Raw genomic sequence first — 18,599 nt, 5'->3', positions numbered from 1 at the left:
CTTCTTCTTCTTCTTCTTCTTCTTCTTCTTCTTCTTCTTCTTCTTCTTCTTCTTCTTCTTCTTCTTCTTCTCCCTCTTCCTCCCCCCCCTCCTCCTTCTTTTGTTTTTTTGAGGCAGGGTTTCTCTGTGTAACCCTGGCTGACCTGGAACTCAGAAATCCTCCTGCCTCTGCCTCCCAGGTGCTGGGATCAAAGGTGTGCGCCACCACTGCCCGGCAACCTTCCCCTTTCTATCTAGGGTGAAAATCTCACATTGCACTCAGGCCAGGTCAATCAAATGGTTAAGGGACTTTCTCTAGGAAGGTGGGCTTACCTTGGGCCATGCTTAATCCATAGCTTATTATAACAATGGTTTACTGCTATTAGAAGCTTCAAATGGTCAGTTTATGCTGGCTAAGCTGGGGAAGGAGTATAACAGAGGGGGGGTGATAAGACACACTTCCCCCCTTCTATTAAAAGCAGTTAGCCCAGCAAGAGCTCATGTTTTCTGATTTTCTCCTTGTCCCCTTGCACCAAGCTGATGTGGCTAATCACATCAGCTTGTGAAGTGGCTGCCACCAATGGTATGAAATACAGTCAATATCTATGTCAGGGATAAAAGAGAGAAGCTATCTTGGCTAAATCGTTTGAGTCTTATTGCATGCTTTTTATGAAAAGAACTGTCTTGTTTTGTTAGTGTGTCATTTGCGTGTCAGGGATTATTCTTTGTTTCTAGCATATATGTAAGACGATCTCAGGAGGATTCCCATCTCAAAAGCTGGTCAGGAGGATTCAACTAGGTAACACCAGTGACATTCCTTCTAAGCTTGTACCCTGTCCCAGATCCTTGTCCGAAAGAAAGCACTGCTGGGAAGAAGGGGCAGAGATTTGGGCAGTACTTGACTTCACCCCAACTGAAGAGTTAAAGGGATCATATTTTCAGGCAGAAGAGTAATGAACACACAGAATGAAGACAGGTCTGACCGCAACCTAAACGGAAGGACAATTCCCCCACGCCCCTCACCGGAAGAGAAGCATGAGCGCTTGGAAGAAGGTCCGGAAGTTATTGTGCTCTGTGATTTGGAATTCATCCTCGTCGCTGTCCTCGTCCTCCCCGTCAATGCCGATGTTGCCAAACACCTGCGGAGTTGGAGGGTGACCATGAGGGCAGCCACAGCCACCCTGGCTCCCTTTGACGCAGGCTCCCTCCCGCAGCCCTGGTACCCACGGGTGCGGGATCACCTGCATCCCGATGATGGCGTAGATGAAGAAGAGCATGGCGATCAGCAGACAGACATAAGGTAGGGCCTGGAGGGAAGGAAGGCAGTGAGGAAGGGAGCCACGAGGCTTGCCCAGAGCCGTCTGAACTGGGTCAGGTGATCACGTGCCCCAGGCTACAGGGCTTCGGGACAGGGCCTTCAGAGCTCTGTAGACGCTGGGTGTAGACATCAGACGATCACAGAAGCACTTTCAGTGTGGTTTCCCCATTTTACCCGGAGCTAGGAGGTCTGTTCTGGCCCGGGCCCGCAGCAGTAGCGGCGGCTGTGTCTCACCTTGAAGGACTGCACGAAAGTCCAGAGGAGAATGCGGATGGTGTAACCCTGGCGGAGGAGTTTGATGAGTCTGGCAGCACGGAAGAGGCGGAGAAAGCTCAGGTTGATGAAGTTATTCTGAGGAGATGAGGAAGAAAGGTGACATTCCACCCACCCAGAGGAGCTTAGAGTAGTCAACACTCACAGAGGCCCCTACATGAAGCCAACCAATAGGAAAAAAGCAAGCCACACCCCAAATGAGGAGGGAGAGGAGAGAAAGCACTGTTAATGCAATGGAGCAGAGGGGAACTTAAATAATAAATAAATAAATAAATAAATAAATAAATAAATAAATAAATAAAAAAGGAGTGGGGGAGAGGAGGGGGGTTAGGGGAAGGAAGAGATATCAACTCAAAAGCTTAAGCCCACCCAGTCAGGCCCACTCACAAGTGGGGAAAAGGTGTGGGGAGGGGGAGGAAAAGAAAGGAACAGGGTCCAGGAGGAAATAACAAAAGAGCACAGAAAAGAAAATACATCCGAATCATCCAATCAGGAAAAAAATCGAGATGGTTTTTATTTCTCCCAACAACCAAATGCACTGAGACGATAGGACACAAGCGGGTCAAGTTGCAGAACCCAGCACAAGAGTACAAAGCACAGACACGGGCGGGGTGGGGGAAGGGCGCCAGCACACGCAGGCCTAGGGGGCAAGTGCGGTTCCGAGGGCATGTTACGCTCGGGGCCAGAAATGCATCTGTCCTGGGACTCACCGGGCACCCTGCCCTGCCCTGCCCTGCCGAGCTGCCCACCCGCTCCTGCCCGCCCTGACCTCACCCCACGGCCCAGAGGAGCAGCGGCTGGAGCCAATGGGGAGAAGCGGAAGGGCATCTTTTCTTACCCCCTTGGCGAGCGGGAATGGGGAGGACGGGAGGGAGCTGGGGCTGTTCGGCTGCAGGGTGAGTCCTCGCTGCCCGCTGAGTCGGAGAAGATGCATTAGGGGCCCTTTTCCCCCCTCTCAGGGATGGCTTCTCAGCTTCTGGGGCTGGGTGGTGTCTCGGGACCAGGCCTGCGGGAAGCAGGAAGGTCTCAGCTCCCAGGGCGAGTGAGCTCTCATCAGCCCAGGGCCTACCAAGGGGCCGCTGCTGCGGGTGGGGAGATGAGGCTATTCTTGGCCCCTGGACTTCCCTAGGTGGGCCCTGCCTGTCCTCCAAACCCAGGTCTAGTCACTGCCTCTGGCCTCCCTTCCAGGCTGTTAGTGAAGAGAGACAGTGGCTGGAAACTGTGGGCAAGGCCCAGGACTCTCCAGAGGGGCATCAGCGGAGGTTGGTGAAGGGTGGCAAATGATCCAATATAGCCAATGAAAGTAATTTGTTGGACCTAAGTGATTTTGTTTTTAAATACAGAGTTGCTAATTTTAAATTTAGATGTTGCCCNCCAATGTTTTTTTTTTTTTTTTAAATTTCCTTTTTCTTTTTTTTTTGCTCCCCCAGGCCTCTCATAGCTGTCCCCTGGAGTCTGGCTATATGCTCTCCAGTTTCCCAGGCTCTCTGGTGATTGGCCCAGAGAGCATTTTGAGTTTTCTGCCTGGGGACCACATGGTTATGACCAGCAGGCAGGAGGCAGGAGGGAATGGGGTCTCTGGCTAGAAGGGAGCTTTCTGGTGCCCCAGTCTTAAGATCTGTAGGGGTCCTGGAGACACATCATAGGGCAAGACTGAATGAGGCCTAATGACTGGAGGTGCATGGATAAGCGGCCCTGACAAGAACATTCTTCGGAATTTCAAGTGTCCCTATTTGCATAATGAATTATTTATTTATTGCAACGGGGTCATGCTATGGTCCAGTCTGGTCTTGAATTTGAGGTCCTCCTGCCTCAGACTTCCAAGTGCTGGGATGAATGGGGGTCATCACTATGCTTTGTCTTTGGCTATATTTAGCCTCCTTCCCAGAGGCTTCCTTTTACTGGGTCTTTGCCTTGAGCTAGCTAGCTCTGGCTTGGAAGCAAAGAGGCAGTGACTGGATATTGAAGAATTTCGGAGGCTGGTAAGAGGCCTCTGGGGCAAAAGACTAGGCCCTTGGGCTTCTGGGATGGGGAATAGCCTTGGGCTCCTACATCAGGACACTCTTAGGCCCAACTCTTGTAAGCCTGTTCCAAAATTCTCACATAAGCCTGCAAACCTAGCTAAGAGTCACCCACCGTGCCCCGCTGACCTGATGCCTGGTCCTGCCTGGCCACCAAGCTTTCCTGGGGATGGGACCACTAACCAAGAAGTATTCCCGACCCTCTCCCTCAACCCCCCGGAGAACAAGCCATCCCTTCCATGGGGTGGATCATAACATGTGGGCTCGGCCAGACATGCAGAGGCAGGGGTTCTTGGGAGCAGTGTGGGGCCGAGGGCAAACTGGCGCATGCAGAAGCAGGGATCTAGCAGCTGCTGAGCATGCGCACACATGAGGGAGGAGGGGCAGGGACCGGAGAAGTCAGGGGTCTCAGGCCTATTTGCTCTTCCAGCTCTTCCTGAGTCTGCATGGAGTCCTGCTAGCACACACAACTCCCAAGAGGCATCCTCTTTCTACTCAGACCCTACCCTGTGCTCCAGGGCTAAGCTGAGCAGCAGTGGAAGATGCAGGCTCAGGTGTGTGGGATCTTGGTCCTTGCACTCTCCCCAGTGACATGCTCAGGGGCAGGTGTCCTTTGGGTTTGCAGGTTTGCAGAAGACATGGGCACCATTCACCTCAGATTCCAAGTCTTTGCTACCTACCGATCTGCTTCCCTGCCAGCCCTTCTGTCAAGCCCCAGGCCCCTAACTGGAGCTCTGCTGGAGTATCTAAAGGGTGGCTCAGATTCAAACTGGCTAGGGGTGTTCTCCCCATACTCCCTGACCTCCTCCCACTCCTAATTTCCATCTCTAGCTATCCAGAGACACCCAGTCCTACCCTTCCCCAGGCCCTGAAGAAGGCCCCTCTAGCATCCTCTGCTCCCCTCCCCACATCACCTCCCATAAGGGCTTCCTGCACCTGCTTCCAGCAATCTTGTCTAATCAGTCCCAGAAGTGCACCTGGTTCAAATCCTCTCAGGTCTTCTTCCTACTCATGATGAAGCCCAGTTGCCCAGCTCCCCTGCACCCCACACCTACTGTACCCAAGTTCCCTTCACTTGCAGACCTTGACCTCTGCATCCTCTTTCTGGCCACAGGCTGGGAGCCTGGAGTGCCTTGCTAACGTTGGCTGTTCTTCCAGCAGTGCACTTAAAGTTGCAAGTGGAACTGGGGTCCAAAGACTGACTCCCCCTACTAACGGGCGCCAAGCAGGGAAGCAATGGGGGCTACTATTTGCCCCTTTATCAGTAGCACCTTACAGGGACCCATTGATGTCAGGTGGATGAATGCATGTTTACTGAGGGCCTTCAGAGTATCTCCAGGGAGGGGGGGCAGAAGGGCAGAGATGGGGGCGGGGTCACAGCAATTGAAGGTTGTGAAGGGGGGCAAGAAATGCAGTGGGCATAGGTTTGGTACACAAAAGAGCTCTCAAATGCGTGCGCGCATATAATGTGTGTGTGTGTGTGTGTGTGTGTGTGTGTGTACACATGTACTTGTGAGATCTGGAGGTTAATATTGGATGTCTTTGCTTGTTCATTCTTTATTTGGGTCACGGTTACTGTAGTTCTGGCTGGACTGGATCTTATTACATAGACCTGGCTGGGCTCAAACTGCAATCTGCTAGTCTTAACCTCCTGAATGCTGAGATCACAGCTCTATGACACCGCCATGTCAGTTCTAGGGTGGATCAGGGCATATGGGATGTGAGTGAGATGGGGAATTGGGTCCATCCTGGGGTCCTAGTGGAGGGAAAATTGGGTCCATCCTGGGGTCCTAGTCGGGGGAGAGCATTCCTTTCTTGCAAAGGACACAGACCCATTGGAGCAGAAGCTCCAATCCGGAATCTAATAAAACCAACCGGAGGGAGGCCTAGGAAAGGGGAGGGAGAGAGGGTGGGAGACAGACAGAGGTGGGGTGGCTGGGGAACGCGGTGCGCAGGCATCCACAGGAAAGCTGGTGGGCATGCAGTGCAGTCACAGTTAATGTAAGGCATTTACACTTCAGAAAGAAGTAACACCAACCGGATTCTAGATGCGGATGTTGAAGATGGAGGGGGAGCGGGCGGGCGGGGGCAGTTGGGGAGGCGATTCAGCGTTTTTTAATTTAATTTTTTTAGGTGGATTTGTAACCAGTGCCAAAAAACCAATGGGTTTCGGTTCCCGGGCGGGGAGTGGGGTGGCGGTGGCGGTGGCGGTGGCGGTGGGTTGGGAGGTAAGTCATTGGTGTATGGACACACAGACCACGTCATGGGTGAACAAATGGATTTCATAGTGCATTTTGATTGGATGAGTTTTTCAGACGGCGTTGCGCCAATATACAGTTTAAACAGCAGGCATGGAAAGAGACAAGACAAGAAACACAGTCATTATCCATCGCGCATGGGCAAACCCGCCCCCGGCCACTTCTGGGCATGTTGTTAAAGCCCAGGGTTAAGCTAGCATCTCAGCCCCTCAAGTCTCAGGGAGCTAACTGCCCTCCTGCTCTCCCAACTCAGCTTGGCTCTAGCCTCAAGGATGGGGGCCTTACCTGGGTCCCAGACAGGAGCTACCAGCACCTGGTGCAGGGTGAGGACAGGTCATAGGTACCCCCTCCCCAATCCTTCCCTCAAAGTGGCAGTGTCTTAGGGCAGTCTGACATCAAGGTACACTCATGGGACAATAACAATAGAAATAACAATAACCACTGGGAACTGATTTTGTGGTAGGTTCTGTGCCAAGCACTTCAGGAGGGTGGCTTTTGTGTGCGTACTACTATGGCTAGGTGCAGAGTCTCCCACAAGCAAAACCAGAGCTCTACCACTGAGCCACACCCCCAGGTCCTCACAGTGGGGTGGGGAAGGTTTAAGGTGTGTGTTCCACCACACACCCATGTCCCTAAGCCCTCACTGTAGGGTTGTAGGCAGGGCTCTGCCACTGAATTGCCCTCCCAGCTCATTTCCTTTAATTTTAAGATTACATTTTATTTATTTATTTATTTAGTGTGCCTGTGTAGGTCCCAGGGAATGAACTCAGGTCATGTGGTCATTTGAATGAGCATGGCCCCCATAGGCCGTATGTTTGACTACTTTGTCTCCAATTGGTGCAACTGCTTGGGAAGGTCAGGAGGAGCGGCCTCACTGGAGGTGTGTCCCTGGGAGAGCTTTGAGGTTCCAAAATTCCATGTCATTTCCAGGTAGCTCCTTCTCGCTCCCTTCCCCTGTTCCCTGACATGATGGTCACAGACTCTATTCCCTTCTGGAACCACGAGCCTTCAGTTAAATGCTTTCTTTTGTTAAGTTGTCTTGGTCATGGCGTCTCTTCACAATAATAGAAAGGTAGCCTAAGACAGGTAGCCAGGCTCGGGAGCAGGCACCTTAGCCTACAGAGTCATCTTAATGGACCCCCCTACCTGTTACTCTCTACCTACCGTCCTATCTAAAGCGAGAGCCCTCTGGGTCAGGTACTCTCGTGCTTGCTGCTTTGTCTGGCTCTTTTCGCTCTGTCTCTACACCCATGTGTGCCCGATCAAAGTCTGGATGAGTGTGAGTCAGGTAATGGAATTGATGAAGTTGGTGGCAGGCATCATCCCTGCTACAAAAGGGGTGATATGACCAGAGCAACTGGGTGGCTGGGAGGGCTGTTTGGCTTCGGTAATGGTCCTGATGTCTCCGAATTGGCCTCTAGGTGCCGCTATCTTACAGGCTATAAGCGGTGGGATCTAGACCTAAGGATGTCTTACCAGCAACTGGGAGGGTTTTTTTGTTTGGTTTGTTTTTGTTTTTTGAGACAGGGTTTCTCTGTGTAGCCCTGACTGTCCTGGAACAACTCTGTAGACTAGGCTGGCCTCGAAATCAGAAATCCACCTGCCTCTGCCTCCCAAGTGCTGGCATTAAAGGCATGTGCCACCACTGTCCGGGGCAACCTGGAGTTTTAACCAACTCCACCTGCCCTACTGGGAAGCAGGCAGCTCCTCCCAAACTGAACCCAAATGGACATTGTCTTAAGGCTGTCCTGACCCTCCCATCTGAAGGTCCCAACAGTGCCAGCCTTCAAGGAGGATTGGGAAAATGGTCAAGTCTGTTCTGGGGTTTCCAGAGCCTTATGTGAGTGCTTGCCTCCTGGTGTTGGGTGTCAGTTTCCTGCTATGTGGAGTGAGTCCCATGCAGGATGTATTTTCTTCCCCCATTTCTCTTGGGTCAGCCAGGGTCTCTGGTGGGAGAGGACGGGTAGACAGGGCCTCTCCCCAGGGCTCTCTGCTGGCTGCTACTCTGACCTTTGTCCAGCTCTTTCCTCCCGGATATCCTTGAGCCCTCACCCTCTTGGACAATCCAGTCTAACCCTTTGAGAAAATTCTCCTGTGCTCTGATCAAGTTCCTCAGTGGGAGACAGCTCAACTGAGGTGCTTGGCACACATTCTCTGTGGGTGTTTTGTTGATGTTTTGTTTTTTGTCTTTGTTTTATTTTGTTTTGGGGGTAGGAGACCAACCCAGGGCCAAACACAAGCCAAGCCAGGACTCTGCCACTAGGCCACAACCCCAGTCCAGTTATTATTATTTCCATTGTCATTGGGGGTGGGGTGGGGACAATGCACACCATCACTGATGCTGGGCATTGATGAGTAGCTTTTTGCCTCTGGTCCCCTGGGAGGATCTCCTATGGTCTCCTTAGTCTCCTGAGGGTTCCCAAGTCAGGGGTCACTGGCTCATGGCCAAGGACAAGGTTTGGGAGGGGATTCTGGGGACTCCTAGATTTACCTAAAAAGGGATAATTACAATGTGGTCTGAAAGCTCAGGTACTCCCCTCTCCCCACTTTCCTTATTTGCATTGCCTGGGGCTGGTGGAGGGCTGCTTGTTCCAGAGACTAGCCTAAGGTCTTGAAAGTGCTATCCCCACGATGGCCAGCAGGGGGCAGTGGACCACAACCCGTGGTCCGGTTGGATCAGGAATTCAGCTCTATTTGTCTTTAAAGGCATGAGTTCTCAATGTAGTGAACTGGTAACACTATTCACAATTCACCAGCCACCAGGCAGAGAGGCACACTGCTCTGCCTTGGCCCTATGTCCCAGCTTTGGACATACCTCTCTCCCTCTTCACTGAAACCTTAAAAACTGTCTTTGTACCCCCAAATTACCACCCAGAAAAACTCCACCCTCACTCCTGTCTCAGGCTGTGCCTCTGATGTTCTCCCTCTATGCTACCAGCTGGCCACTGTGCCTGCCAGCAACTGTTGCCTCCCACTAGTGCAGCCCCAAGTCACCCAGAGAGAAGCTGGCAGGAGACTTACCCCAAACTCGGTGACGAGGATGTCTGTGATGCTGCCCAGAACAGTCACAAAGTCGAAGATGTTCCAGGCATCGCGGAAATAATTCTAGAATAGGGACCCACAAGACAAAGATGCCAACAGAGGGCTCTATACCCTCATCTCGCAAGGCCAGAAAGGGGCGTATTAGAACACGGCAACTGTGTGGGTCAGGTTTCCTCTCAAACCCTCATCTTTGATGGCTTGCCCCAGAGGAGACTCAGGGACCTGCCCCTGCTCTGCTGGGCCCATCTTTTGAGCATTCCTCAAAGTTCCTCAAGCCCCCAGGCCATCCCTAAAGTTCCTCATGCGCCCAGGATATCACCAAATTCCTCACAGAAGAGGCTGGGGGCGATGACTGAGGGACACTGTAATGTTGGTTTGCAATGGTTTGTCTGCATGTCTGTGTGAGGGTGTCAGATGCCCTGGAGCTGGAGTTACATCCGGTTGTGAGCCACCCTGTGGATGCTGGGAATTGAACCTGGATCCTCTGGAAGAACAGCCAGTGCTCTCTTAGCTGCTGAGCCATCTCTCCAGCTCAACATTGTAATGTGAGCAGGCCCTCCTGCTATGGACAGCAGCAAACCGCAGCAAAGGTGCAGGTAGAGTCAGTATTTGAAACCAGGCTCAGGGGAGCCCAGAGTCTGCTTGTAAGATCCCCCTATGTTTAAGGCCACTGTCTAAGCTGGCAGCCTCTGAGTTCAGATCTCATGTCTACTATCAGAGCTGTGTGGTTGTGGGTAAAGGACTTAACCTCTCTGTGCCTCTATTTCCTGGTATTGGTGAGAAGGGCAAGAGAGGACATTGCACCAGGGGCTTCAAGGCTGCTGAAGGGGCTGTAAGCAAAGCTACTGCTGCTGGCCAACGGGAGGCCCTCTAAACACACACACACACACGCACACGCCACACATACACACCCCCACACACACCACACTCACACCACACACATTCTACCCCCCCAGAGGCTCTCTCCCACTCTGTCGCATATACATGTCCACATGGGGTTGAAGGCTAGAGGTCAACTTCAGGGGTCATTCCTCATGAGACAACCATCTTGTTTTTTTGAGACAGGGTCACCCACTCACTTGGCCCTCCCTGATACAGTTAGGCCCCCACGCAGGGTCCTCCTGACTCTGCCTCCCTGGTAGAATTACAGATGTGTACCACCATGCTTGGCTTTTATGTGATTTTTAAAAATTGAATCCTGTGTATATGTGCGTGTCTGACCCCCTGCAGCTGGAGTTACAGGCAGTTGTGAGTGGCTTGATGTGGGTACTGGAGACCAAGCTCAGGTTCCCATTTGTGTACAGCAAACACTTTCTAAACTGAGCCATGTTCTGGGCCCTGACCTTATAGGAACTCGACGTTCCAAGTGGTGGCTGGGTCCCCAAGTAAGTAGGAGAAAAAACACCTCCCTGGGGACTGAGACAAAAGCCTGTTGATAAAGCCACAGCTCAGGGGATGCTTGTTACTGCTGTCTCTCCTGACTGACACACGCCCCAAGCCCTGAACTGGCTCAACAGAGTATTATTAGGCTGCACTCTATTAGGCTGCACTCTTATCCCTTGTTCTTCGTCAACAGTCATAGCCTCAAATCTCGAGGGCCTCTCTATACAGAAGTGAGCAGTGCTTCCTCTGACCTCCAGGCAGCCCGTCTGTCTGTCTTACAGGGAAGGCCCCAGAGCTGGGAGCTCCTGGGTCATCAGATAATGACGATGTGCAGCGTGAGTCTGAGGAGTCTGACGGTCAGTAGGTGCTCAACAGGTGAGTGCTGGTGAGCCCTGCCTGGAGGGAATTCGGGACCCTCTGGCACTTCTGGTATCTGGACCCACCCTTCCCAGCATTGTCACCACAGGCTTTCTTTACTTCCCCTGGGCTCAGGGACTGGCAGCAGTTCTTGATTGAGAGCTGTGGGATGCCCAATACTCCACCTTCCTCCCCGGGGATCACTACTCTCTGCTGCCACCTTGAGGCCTCCGGTGGAAATGCAGCCGCTGGTGGCATTGCTAAGGTATTCTCCATGGTACCAGTGGTGTCCCTTCCCTGATGAGTCTCCCCTCCCGTCCCTTTGGGAGTCACCTTCCTGGTAGATTCCTTGCATTCAGCCCTCATCTCAGACCCTGCTTCTGAGGAATCCCCAATGGAGACACCATCTAGACTCTTTCTGTCATCTGAATGTCACCTGGGGAACTTTATACTCTCTGTAAAGGTACATGAAGTGTTAGCCTCACACGGTGGAAGACTGGCTGAGAAGACGGTGTCTTTTCCTAGTTCTGGAAGCCAGAGTTCCATCTCTGCTTTCTCAAAAGTACCAATGAGTGCAAAGATACCAAGGCATCTGGTATCCACTCAGAGGGGTTAGGCTGCCTTTCCCTGTACCCAGCCATTTGGGCTATCTGTCCTCTTTTGCTCTGTCTACTCTCTTGGCCCAGGATGCCCCTCTTGGTCAGCAGCGTCTTTTGCTCTCCCTCCCTGTCTCTCCTCACTTGGTCCGGCTCCCTTCTCTCTGGACTCCCCCAGGCGTCTCTGCCCCCGGCTATGCTCTGACTTTTAGTTACACGAAACTTTCTCCTCCGCCATATCTAGGAGAAGTCATGTCCTTTCCTTTTCTATTTCTTTTCTGTTTTTCATTCAGGGGGTGGGGCTTAGGTTGTGTACGGAAGTCCCTCCCTTTCGCTCCCCCCATCACTGCTGCTGGGGTTTTGTTTGTTTTCTTTTAGAGACAGTGGTTCCCTATGTAGCTTTGGCTGCTTGGCTGGTCTGGAGCTCAATATACAGACCAGGCTGGTCTCACACTCACAGAGATTCACCTCCTCTGCCTCCAGAGTGCTGGGATTAAAGGTGAGCACAGCCACGCCATCACACCGCTGTGCATAATAGTATTTTTTAGAGGGACAGGGTCTCATAGAGCCTAGGCTGGCCTTGAACTCCTCCTGATTCTACTGCCTCAGCCTCTCAAGACTTAAATTTCCAGTGTGCATCTCAAAGCTTGGCTAACCATCAGCATTCTGAAACAATCATTAACACAAGCTAAATTTCAAGGTACCTGTGAGACTTCTAAAATCCTATAAAATAGCTAATTTCTTCTTTCTTTTCCTCTCTTTCTTCCTCTTTCTTTTTCTCTTCCATCTTCCTTCCCTCCTTCTTTCCTCCCTCCCTCCTCCCTTCCTCTCCCTCCTTCCTTCCTTCTTCTCTTCCCTCCCTTCCTCCCTCTCTTCCCCCTTCCTCCCCCTTCCTTCCTTTTTCTCTCCCTTCCCTCCATTCCCTCCATCTCTCCCTCCCTCCTTTCTTCCTTCCTTCGGTGTTGTCTTGCTATCTAGCCTTGGCTGGCCCGAAGCTCACTATGTGAACCAAGCTGGTCCTCCCACTTCAGCCTTCATGGTGTTTAGGGCTGCATGCTACCAAGCCTGGTTTGAAAACACCTAATATTTCTGTGTCAAATGGATGGGATCAAAAATATGTCATGAGTTTGGAAGAGGCTGTACCAGAGACCTATAGGACAGAGGCTAGCTAGGTAGCATGTATCACTGGGAGGAGGTAGGTTGTCATGGGAGGGAGACAGGCCACTAGGGCAAGGTTTTACCTTGCTCTTGGCTTCCCAAACGCCACGAAGTGGGTGTCCTGCTTTGTAACATTCTTCCCCATGGCCTGTGGCCTCCCTACAGGCCAAAGGCTGAAGTGATATGGGGTGAAACCTTTGAAACTTTGAACCGCAGATTAACCTTCTCAGCTTAAGTTGGATATCCTAGGTCTTTTGTCACAGCAATGGGAACCTGAGTAACTCATCAAGATGGAAGAAAGCGCTTCCAGTCAGTTCAGTCAGTAGCTGGTGGGAAATATGGGCGTGACATTTCCCTTCCAACCTCATGGCTCCTCACCCCACCCACTGATTCCTTTCAGGATCTGGGTGCCTCAGACTACATCACCAGCCTAGACAAATTTAAATTAGTAGACCATGATACACTTTTGAAAGAAAAAGAAATGGATTTGGGTAAAAGAGATAATTTCAGAATACGTGTCATAGGCGTGCCTGACCGTATAAGCCTCTCATCCCAGCACTTGGGAGGCAACCCACAGAGACTGCAAGTTCAAAGTCAGCACTAGGCAGAATACAGTCAAGGCAAGTCTAGCCTGCCTTCTTCTTTTCACATGTGTGTGTGTGTGTGCATATTCATGAGTATAGATATGTATATATTCTTTGTGTGTGTGTGTGTGGGTCAGAGGACAAATTCAAGAGTCATGTTCAGGAATGCTGTCTGTCACCTTTGAGATGAGGTCCCTCCCACTGGTCTCCTTGTCAGTCCAGGGAGCCACAGGGGCCTCCTTCCTCCCCTTCCCCAGTGCTAGGACCACAGTGCATGCCAGGATACCCAGCCTCTTATGAAGGATCTGGGGACTGAGTCCCCATGCTGCTGACTGAGCTGTTGCTCATCTTTTTGACTGGGTAACTTAGTGAAGCCCTGTCTTAAAATGAAAAGGAGGGGATAGAGATGGCTCAGCAGTTATCACTGGCTGCTTTTATAGGACCCGGGTTCAATTCCCAGTAATTTCATGGAAGCTCAATTCTACTCTCCGGGGATTTGATGACCTCTTCTGGCCTCCAAGGGCACCAAGCACACAGGTGGAACACAGACATACACGCAGGCAAAACACCAATACACGTAAATAAAATTCACTAAAGACCAGGATGAAAAGTAAGAAGACGGTGGTTTGAGTGCAGTGGTACAGGCCAGACTGACGGACCTCCAATCTTGGGGATTCCACTTGGGTGTCCTGAGATCTCCTTGGCTGTCGTCACAACTGTCTTCTCTCTTTCCTTCCTCCTTCCACCTCCCTTCCTTCCTTTCTGTCTTTTCTTCTGACAAGCATTACTCTGCCCTAGGCTGGCCTTGAATTCCCAAGCCTCCTGCCTCAGCCTCCCAAACGCTGGAGAGACAGGCCTGGCCGCTGTGAATACTGGGGACTTGTCCTCTGTGGTCGTGATTTCCTGACATCAGTACCCGTGACCAGGTCATTTGGAGGACAGCTGAATCCACACACCACTCACCCAAGGGAAATCTAGATTGAGTCTCCCTGCTACTCCTAGGTCAGCCTGAGGCTGTGCAGGTTGGGTGTAGACTTTTGCTGGGGATGAGGTCTTGGGGCCCATAGCACACACCTCCCGCACCCTGGGCCCTGTGTACTCCCTCCATCCCCTACCCTCAGGCCCCACGTACCAGAATCCCAAAAGCCATGACTTTGAGCACACATTCGAGAGAGAAGAGGGAGGTGAAGACAATGTTGAACACGCGAAGGGCGTTTTCATAGGCCACCGAGGCTCCGTAGAACTAGAGGGATGAGGACAGGCAGAGAAGTCAGTGGCTCGGCTGAGAGCCAGGCTGCAGGTCTGACCTCAGAGCCCAGAGAGGGTGACAGCAGCAAAGGCCTGGGCCATGAGACAGCATCTCCCTGTAACACTGGCTGGCCTCAGAATGACAGCAATCCTCCCAGCTCAGCCTTCCCAAGTGCTGCCATTGCACAAAACGCCATAAGCCACAGCTCATGCCTTTATTTGCAGCAATCTTTATCCCCCGATATGCTGAGCAATTAATTAATTTACCATAAAGCATCTTCACGATAATGCAGCCAAGCTTTCTTGTCAATTAAAAGAGTTTGTGTATATATATTTACTTTTGTGTGTGTGCCTATGGGCATACATGTTTATGTGTATGTGTTATGGGTGTATCTGTATCATGTGTGTAAATGCCTGTGGAGGCCAGAAAACTTACAGGTCCTCTAGCGTGGAGATACAGGCAGTCACAAGCTCCCTGACATAGTACCGGGAACTAAACTCAGGCCCTCTGGAAGACAGGTTTCTTAACCACTGAGCCATCTCCTGCACCCTCCTCATTTTTATTTATTGTTTGATGCTAGTAATGGAGCCTAGGGCCTAATGGATGCCAAACAAGTGCTCTACCACAGAGCCACATCCTTCCTCAGGCTTTAGTTTTTAGATTTTAGTTGCATATTATTTAGCTGTTACGTGTGTATGAACACATGCATCTACGTGGGGGTCAGAGGACAGCTTGCAGGAGTTGGTTCTCTCCTTCCAACATGTGGGACCCAGGAATTGAACTCAGGTCACCAGGCTTGGTGCATGTAGCTTTATTACTGAGCCATCTTGCCAGCTCTTTACATTATTTTTATTTTTGAGACAGGGTTTTACTACAGTGTCAAGGCTGATGGTGTACTTGTGACTCTCCAAGTCGCTGGGATGATGGCTGTGTGCGCCCATGCTGGCTGAGCCTCCTGATTGGCACCCTTACTGTTTTTGGTAATCTCCAGGGCACTGTCAAATAACCCACAGGCATTTTTAAAAAGAGAGGAAGGCCTGGGAGTGGTATAGTGATGACCTCATAGAGGGCTGGGGGTGTATCTCAGAAGTGGGGCTCTTGCCTAGTATCCCCAGTGGCTGGGGACATGGCTTAGAGGTAGCGTCCCTGCTTAGGACCCCCATGTAGGGCTAGGACCCTTGAAGCTCTGGAAGTCCCCCTCTGATCTGTTCTCATGTTCCACCCAGCACGCCTTCAAGGAGGGTGTCTCCTCCTCTCCTTGAGGCTTTGGCTGAGCTCAAAAAGCCAGGCATCTGACTCTCAAGGAGTGCAGACTGGTGGGACTGTGAAGTGTGCAACCACTTGAGATGGGGGCATGTGGGGCGATCTCAGAGAACTGCAGAGCTCAGCCCCAGGCTGAGTTTAAGTAGCTGGGAGGAAGGAAGGAGCTGGCATGGCAGGCAGAAGGTGGAACAGTGAAGGCTCAGTGGCAGAGTGTGGTCTGGCTGGGATGCTGTGCATGGGTCTTACATTGGGAGGGAGGTGGGGCTCACCTTCATCATTAGCACGATGGTGTTGAGAGCGATCATGGCCATGATGGTGTACTCAAAGGGTGGGGACACGACGAACTGCCACATTCGATACTGGAAGCTCTGCTTGTTCTGGGGCATGTGCCTGGTCAGCGGCTTGGCACTGATGGCAAAGTCGATGCAGGCCCTCTGTGGAAGATGTCAGGGCATGAGAGGGGTCCACAGCAGGGAGAGAGGCCAGCCATTCATAGCCTCCCTCCTGGTGCAGTTGTCCAGATCCTTTGTGCTGGGCCCAGCTGGGATCCCTGCAGTCCTTGAGGGCCCCTCATAAAACCTGACAGTTCTATGTCTATTCCAACTCGGGAAGTCACCACACCTGCCCTGCTTCTCTTGGAATCTCCCTTGCAAGAAGTTATCTGCAGTATCAGCTTGCAGATGTGGAAAACCAGTTCCGAGAGGCTGGGCTTGAGGCACAGCTGAGGAAACCAGACTGTGAAATACAGCAGTGCTCTTCAGGCCCCATAGCTCCCTCTTTACCTTCTCTCTCCTTCCCTCCCTCCTTCCCCCCACTACCCCCATATCCCATATCCCCCCGCCCTCAGGATTTTATGTAGTCCAGCCTGGTTCCAAGCTGCCTATGTGATTATGATGAATTCCTATGGTGCTTGGGACAGGAGCCCAGGGCTTTCAGGACTCCCAGCAAGGAGTTGACTGCAGAGCAGCTGCCTCTCCTTTTGAGACAGGATCTCCCTCTGTAGCCCATGCTGGCTTCAAAACAGTGATCACCTTGTTCCACCTTCTGGGTATTTGCCACTGTGGCCAGACAAACTATTCTTTCTCTTTGAGTCCCTTGCTTCTCCTGGCCCGTGAGGGAGGCTCTGGGACCCGGGAGCTGCTGGCATCAGTCAGTCCAGGTGCTATGGAGGCAGAACTGAGCTACAGATCTACAAAGGCTACAGGGCCTGAAGTCATAAGGGACTGGCTTACAGAGAGCCATGAGGGTCTGGGCAGTGGTGGAGCACGCCTTTAATCCCACACTTGGGAGGCAGAGGCAGGCAGATTTGTGAGTTCGAGGCCAGCCTGGTCTACAGAGTGAGTTCCAGGACAGCCAGGGCTATGAGGGATTTGGTTATAACCAGTTGAGGTCTCCATGGATATCAGGACTGGAAAACGATCCAGAAGGAAAAGGTGTTACCGAGGGAACTGGGCATGTGACAGCCTTTGTTGAGTAGGCCACATAGGGCTGTGTTCACAGTTCAGAGCTTTACTGATCTTTATGAGGTAGGAGAGGCTCTGGTATATATTTTAATGACTCACACTAGTATGTAAATCAGGTTTGCAAAGTGCTGCAAGCAGTTGAGACAAAAGAAAGGCAAAGCGGGCAAAAGGCTTGGCTGGCTCACTTGAAGGTAACTTTGGGAAGCACTGAGGTGAGTTCTGAAAGAAAACTAAGGAGGCCAAATTCAGTGCTTTGGAGAACTTGTAGGACTTTACACCCCGGGCAACAGTTCACTGAAGGGAGGATGAGGGAGTGACAGGCAGTGTGGGTGGAAGAGACTAGTCACGTCTTCAGGGTAGGCAGCTGTCCCCTCAGAGAAAGCTGTGCATACTTCTCTCATACCCTGCCCTCGAGGATAGACTCATTCAGCTTGGGGTTCCTTTAGTAGTCAGCGTGGCTGAAGGGGAAGTGATAGCCTTGGTGCCCCCTGCTGGAACCAAGGAGCTGGTCTGGCAGCAGGAGCAGCAGATGAGAGAGAGGGTTGTTTTTATACTCCTGAGTACTGGATTTAAAGGAATGCACCACCATTGCCAGGCAGACACTTCTTTTTTTCTTTTTGTACTGAGTGGTGGTGGTTATTGCAGAGATTCAAAGTGGTGGTGGTCAAATTTCAGAGAACAAGTGGCTGTTTGTGGCAAAGTGTTTCAATGTCCTAGCTATAAATGGAGGGAAATAGGCATCATTATCACCAGATCCAAGGCTCAGACAACACTGCTGAAGAGGAGGCAGAAAAAAAAGTAAGAGCCAGAGGAAGGTGTGTAGTTATATGTAGCTCTTTTCTATAAAAACTCCCTCCCTCCTTAAGCAAAGAGGAAAGCTCAGGAAACTCAGGAAACTCATATAGCTAAGGAAACTCAGGAAACTCACATGGCTCAGGAAGTTCAGGAAACTGACAAGACTCAGCTCAGGAAACTCACATGACTAAGGAAGCTCACAAAGTTATATTCAATAGGCTTCCCCACAATGTTATGTATGTAATAAAAACCTGCTGGGGAAGAGACTTTCCATGGAGTTCCTGCAAACTATGTAGGGAGTTCTAAGAATGGATACAGCTATCGTAACTCATCACCCATGTTTCTCTAAGTGATGGCAATAAACTCACTGGATCATACTAGACCTGGGTGGAACTGTCTCTTGTTTTGTCTTTGATGCACTGGGGTCAACAGATATCTGTTTATATGTCCTTAGAGAAAGTCATACAGTCCCTCTGAGAAGAACCAAGGGCTAGATCACGGGCATACTGTCCTTTGCTCTGAAGTATCTTGGAAGAAGATTGTGTGCTAGCTTGGCCAATAAGAATAAAGAAAGCATGGACGGGACCACTGAACTGGACATGAAGCATGATCAAGAAATCAGCCCCTCTGTGGATACATGGGGATGCTTGTTATTGCAGCACAACATGCTTCAGACTGACTGATACATCCTCCTGATATCTGATGTGTGCATTTTTCTTTCTCCCTGGAAATCCAAAGGAGAGCTATCCTGCAGACTGTACCCTCTCAGAAACATTTACTGTTGTTCTGTTCTCAATTTTTTTCCACAAGTTGGTTTTGTTAGGTCTCAAACCTGAGACAAACGGCTATCTGAGGTGTCC

The 18,599-nt window shown here is 51.2% G+C and overlaps 1 protein-coding gene across 6 annotated transcripts in view; it reads right to left on the bottom strand.

Moving 5' to 3' along the window:
- The window catches only part of Cacna1a (calcium voltage-gated channel subunit alpha1 A), a 293,753-nt gene that overhangs the window by 34,919 nt on the left and 240,235 nt on the right, over window positions 1–18,599 (bottom strand). For 5 of the 6 annotated variants that reach the window (XM_029480502.1, XM_029480505.1, XM_029480504.1 and 2 more), the window contains exons 31-36: window positions 15,751–15,915; window positions 14,102–14,212; window positions 8,871–8,954; window positions 1,532–1,648; window positions 1,221–1,286; window positions 1,003–1,118 (exon numbers count right to left, since the gene is read on the bottom strand). In XM_029480502.1, coding sequence (XP_029336362.1) covers window positions 1,003–1,118; window positions 1,221–1,286; window positions 1,532–1,648; window positions 8,871–8,954; window positions 14,102–14,212; window positions 15,751–15,915 — 659 coding nt within the window. Of the gene's footprint in view, window positions 1–1,002; window positions 1,119–1,220; window positions 1,287–1,531; window positions 1,649–5,629; window positions 5,636–8,870; window positions 8,955–14,101; window positions 14,213–15,750; window positions 15,916–18,599 lie in introns of all 6 variants that reach the window. The other variant, XM_029480507.1, reaches the window with a different exon arrangement.

This window comes from Mus caroli, chromosome 8 (assembly GCF_900094665.2).
Source record: "Mus caroli chromosome 8, CAROLI_EIJ_v1.1, whole genome shotgun sequence".
NCBI classification, from domain to species: Eukaryota; Metazoa; Chordata; class Mammalia; order Rodentia; family Muridae; genus Mus; species Mus caroli.
Note: the sequence above shows the minus strand (reverse complement) of the source record. Positions and strands in the feature narration are given on the sequence as shown.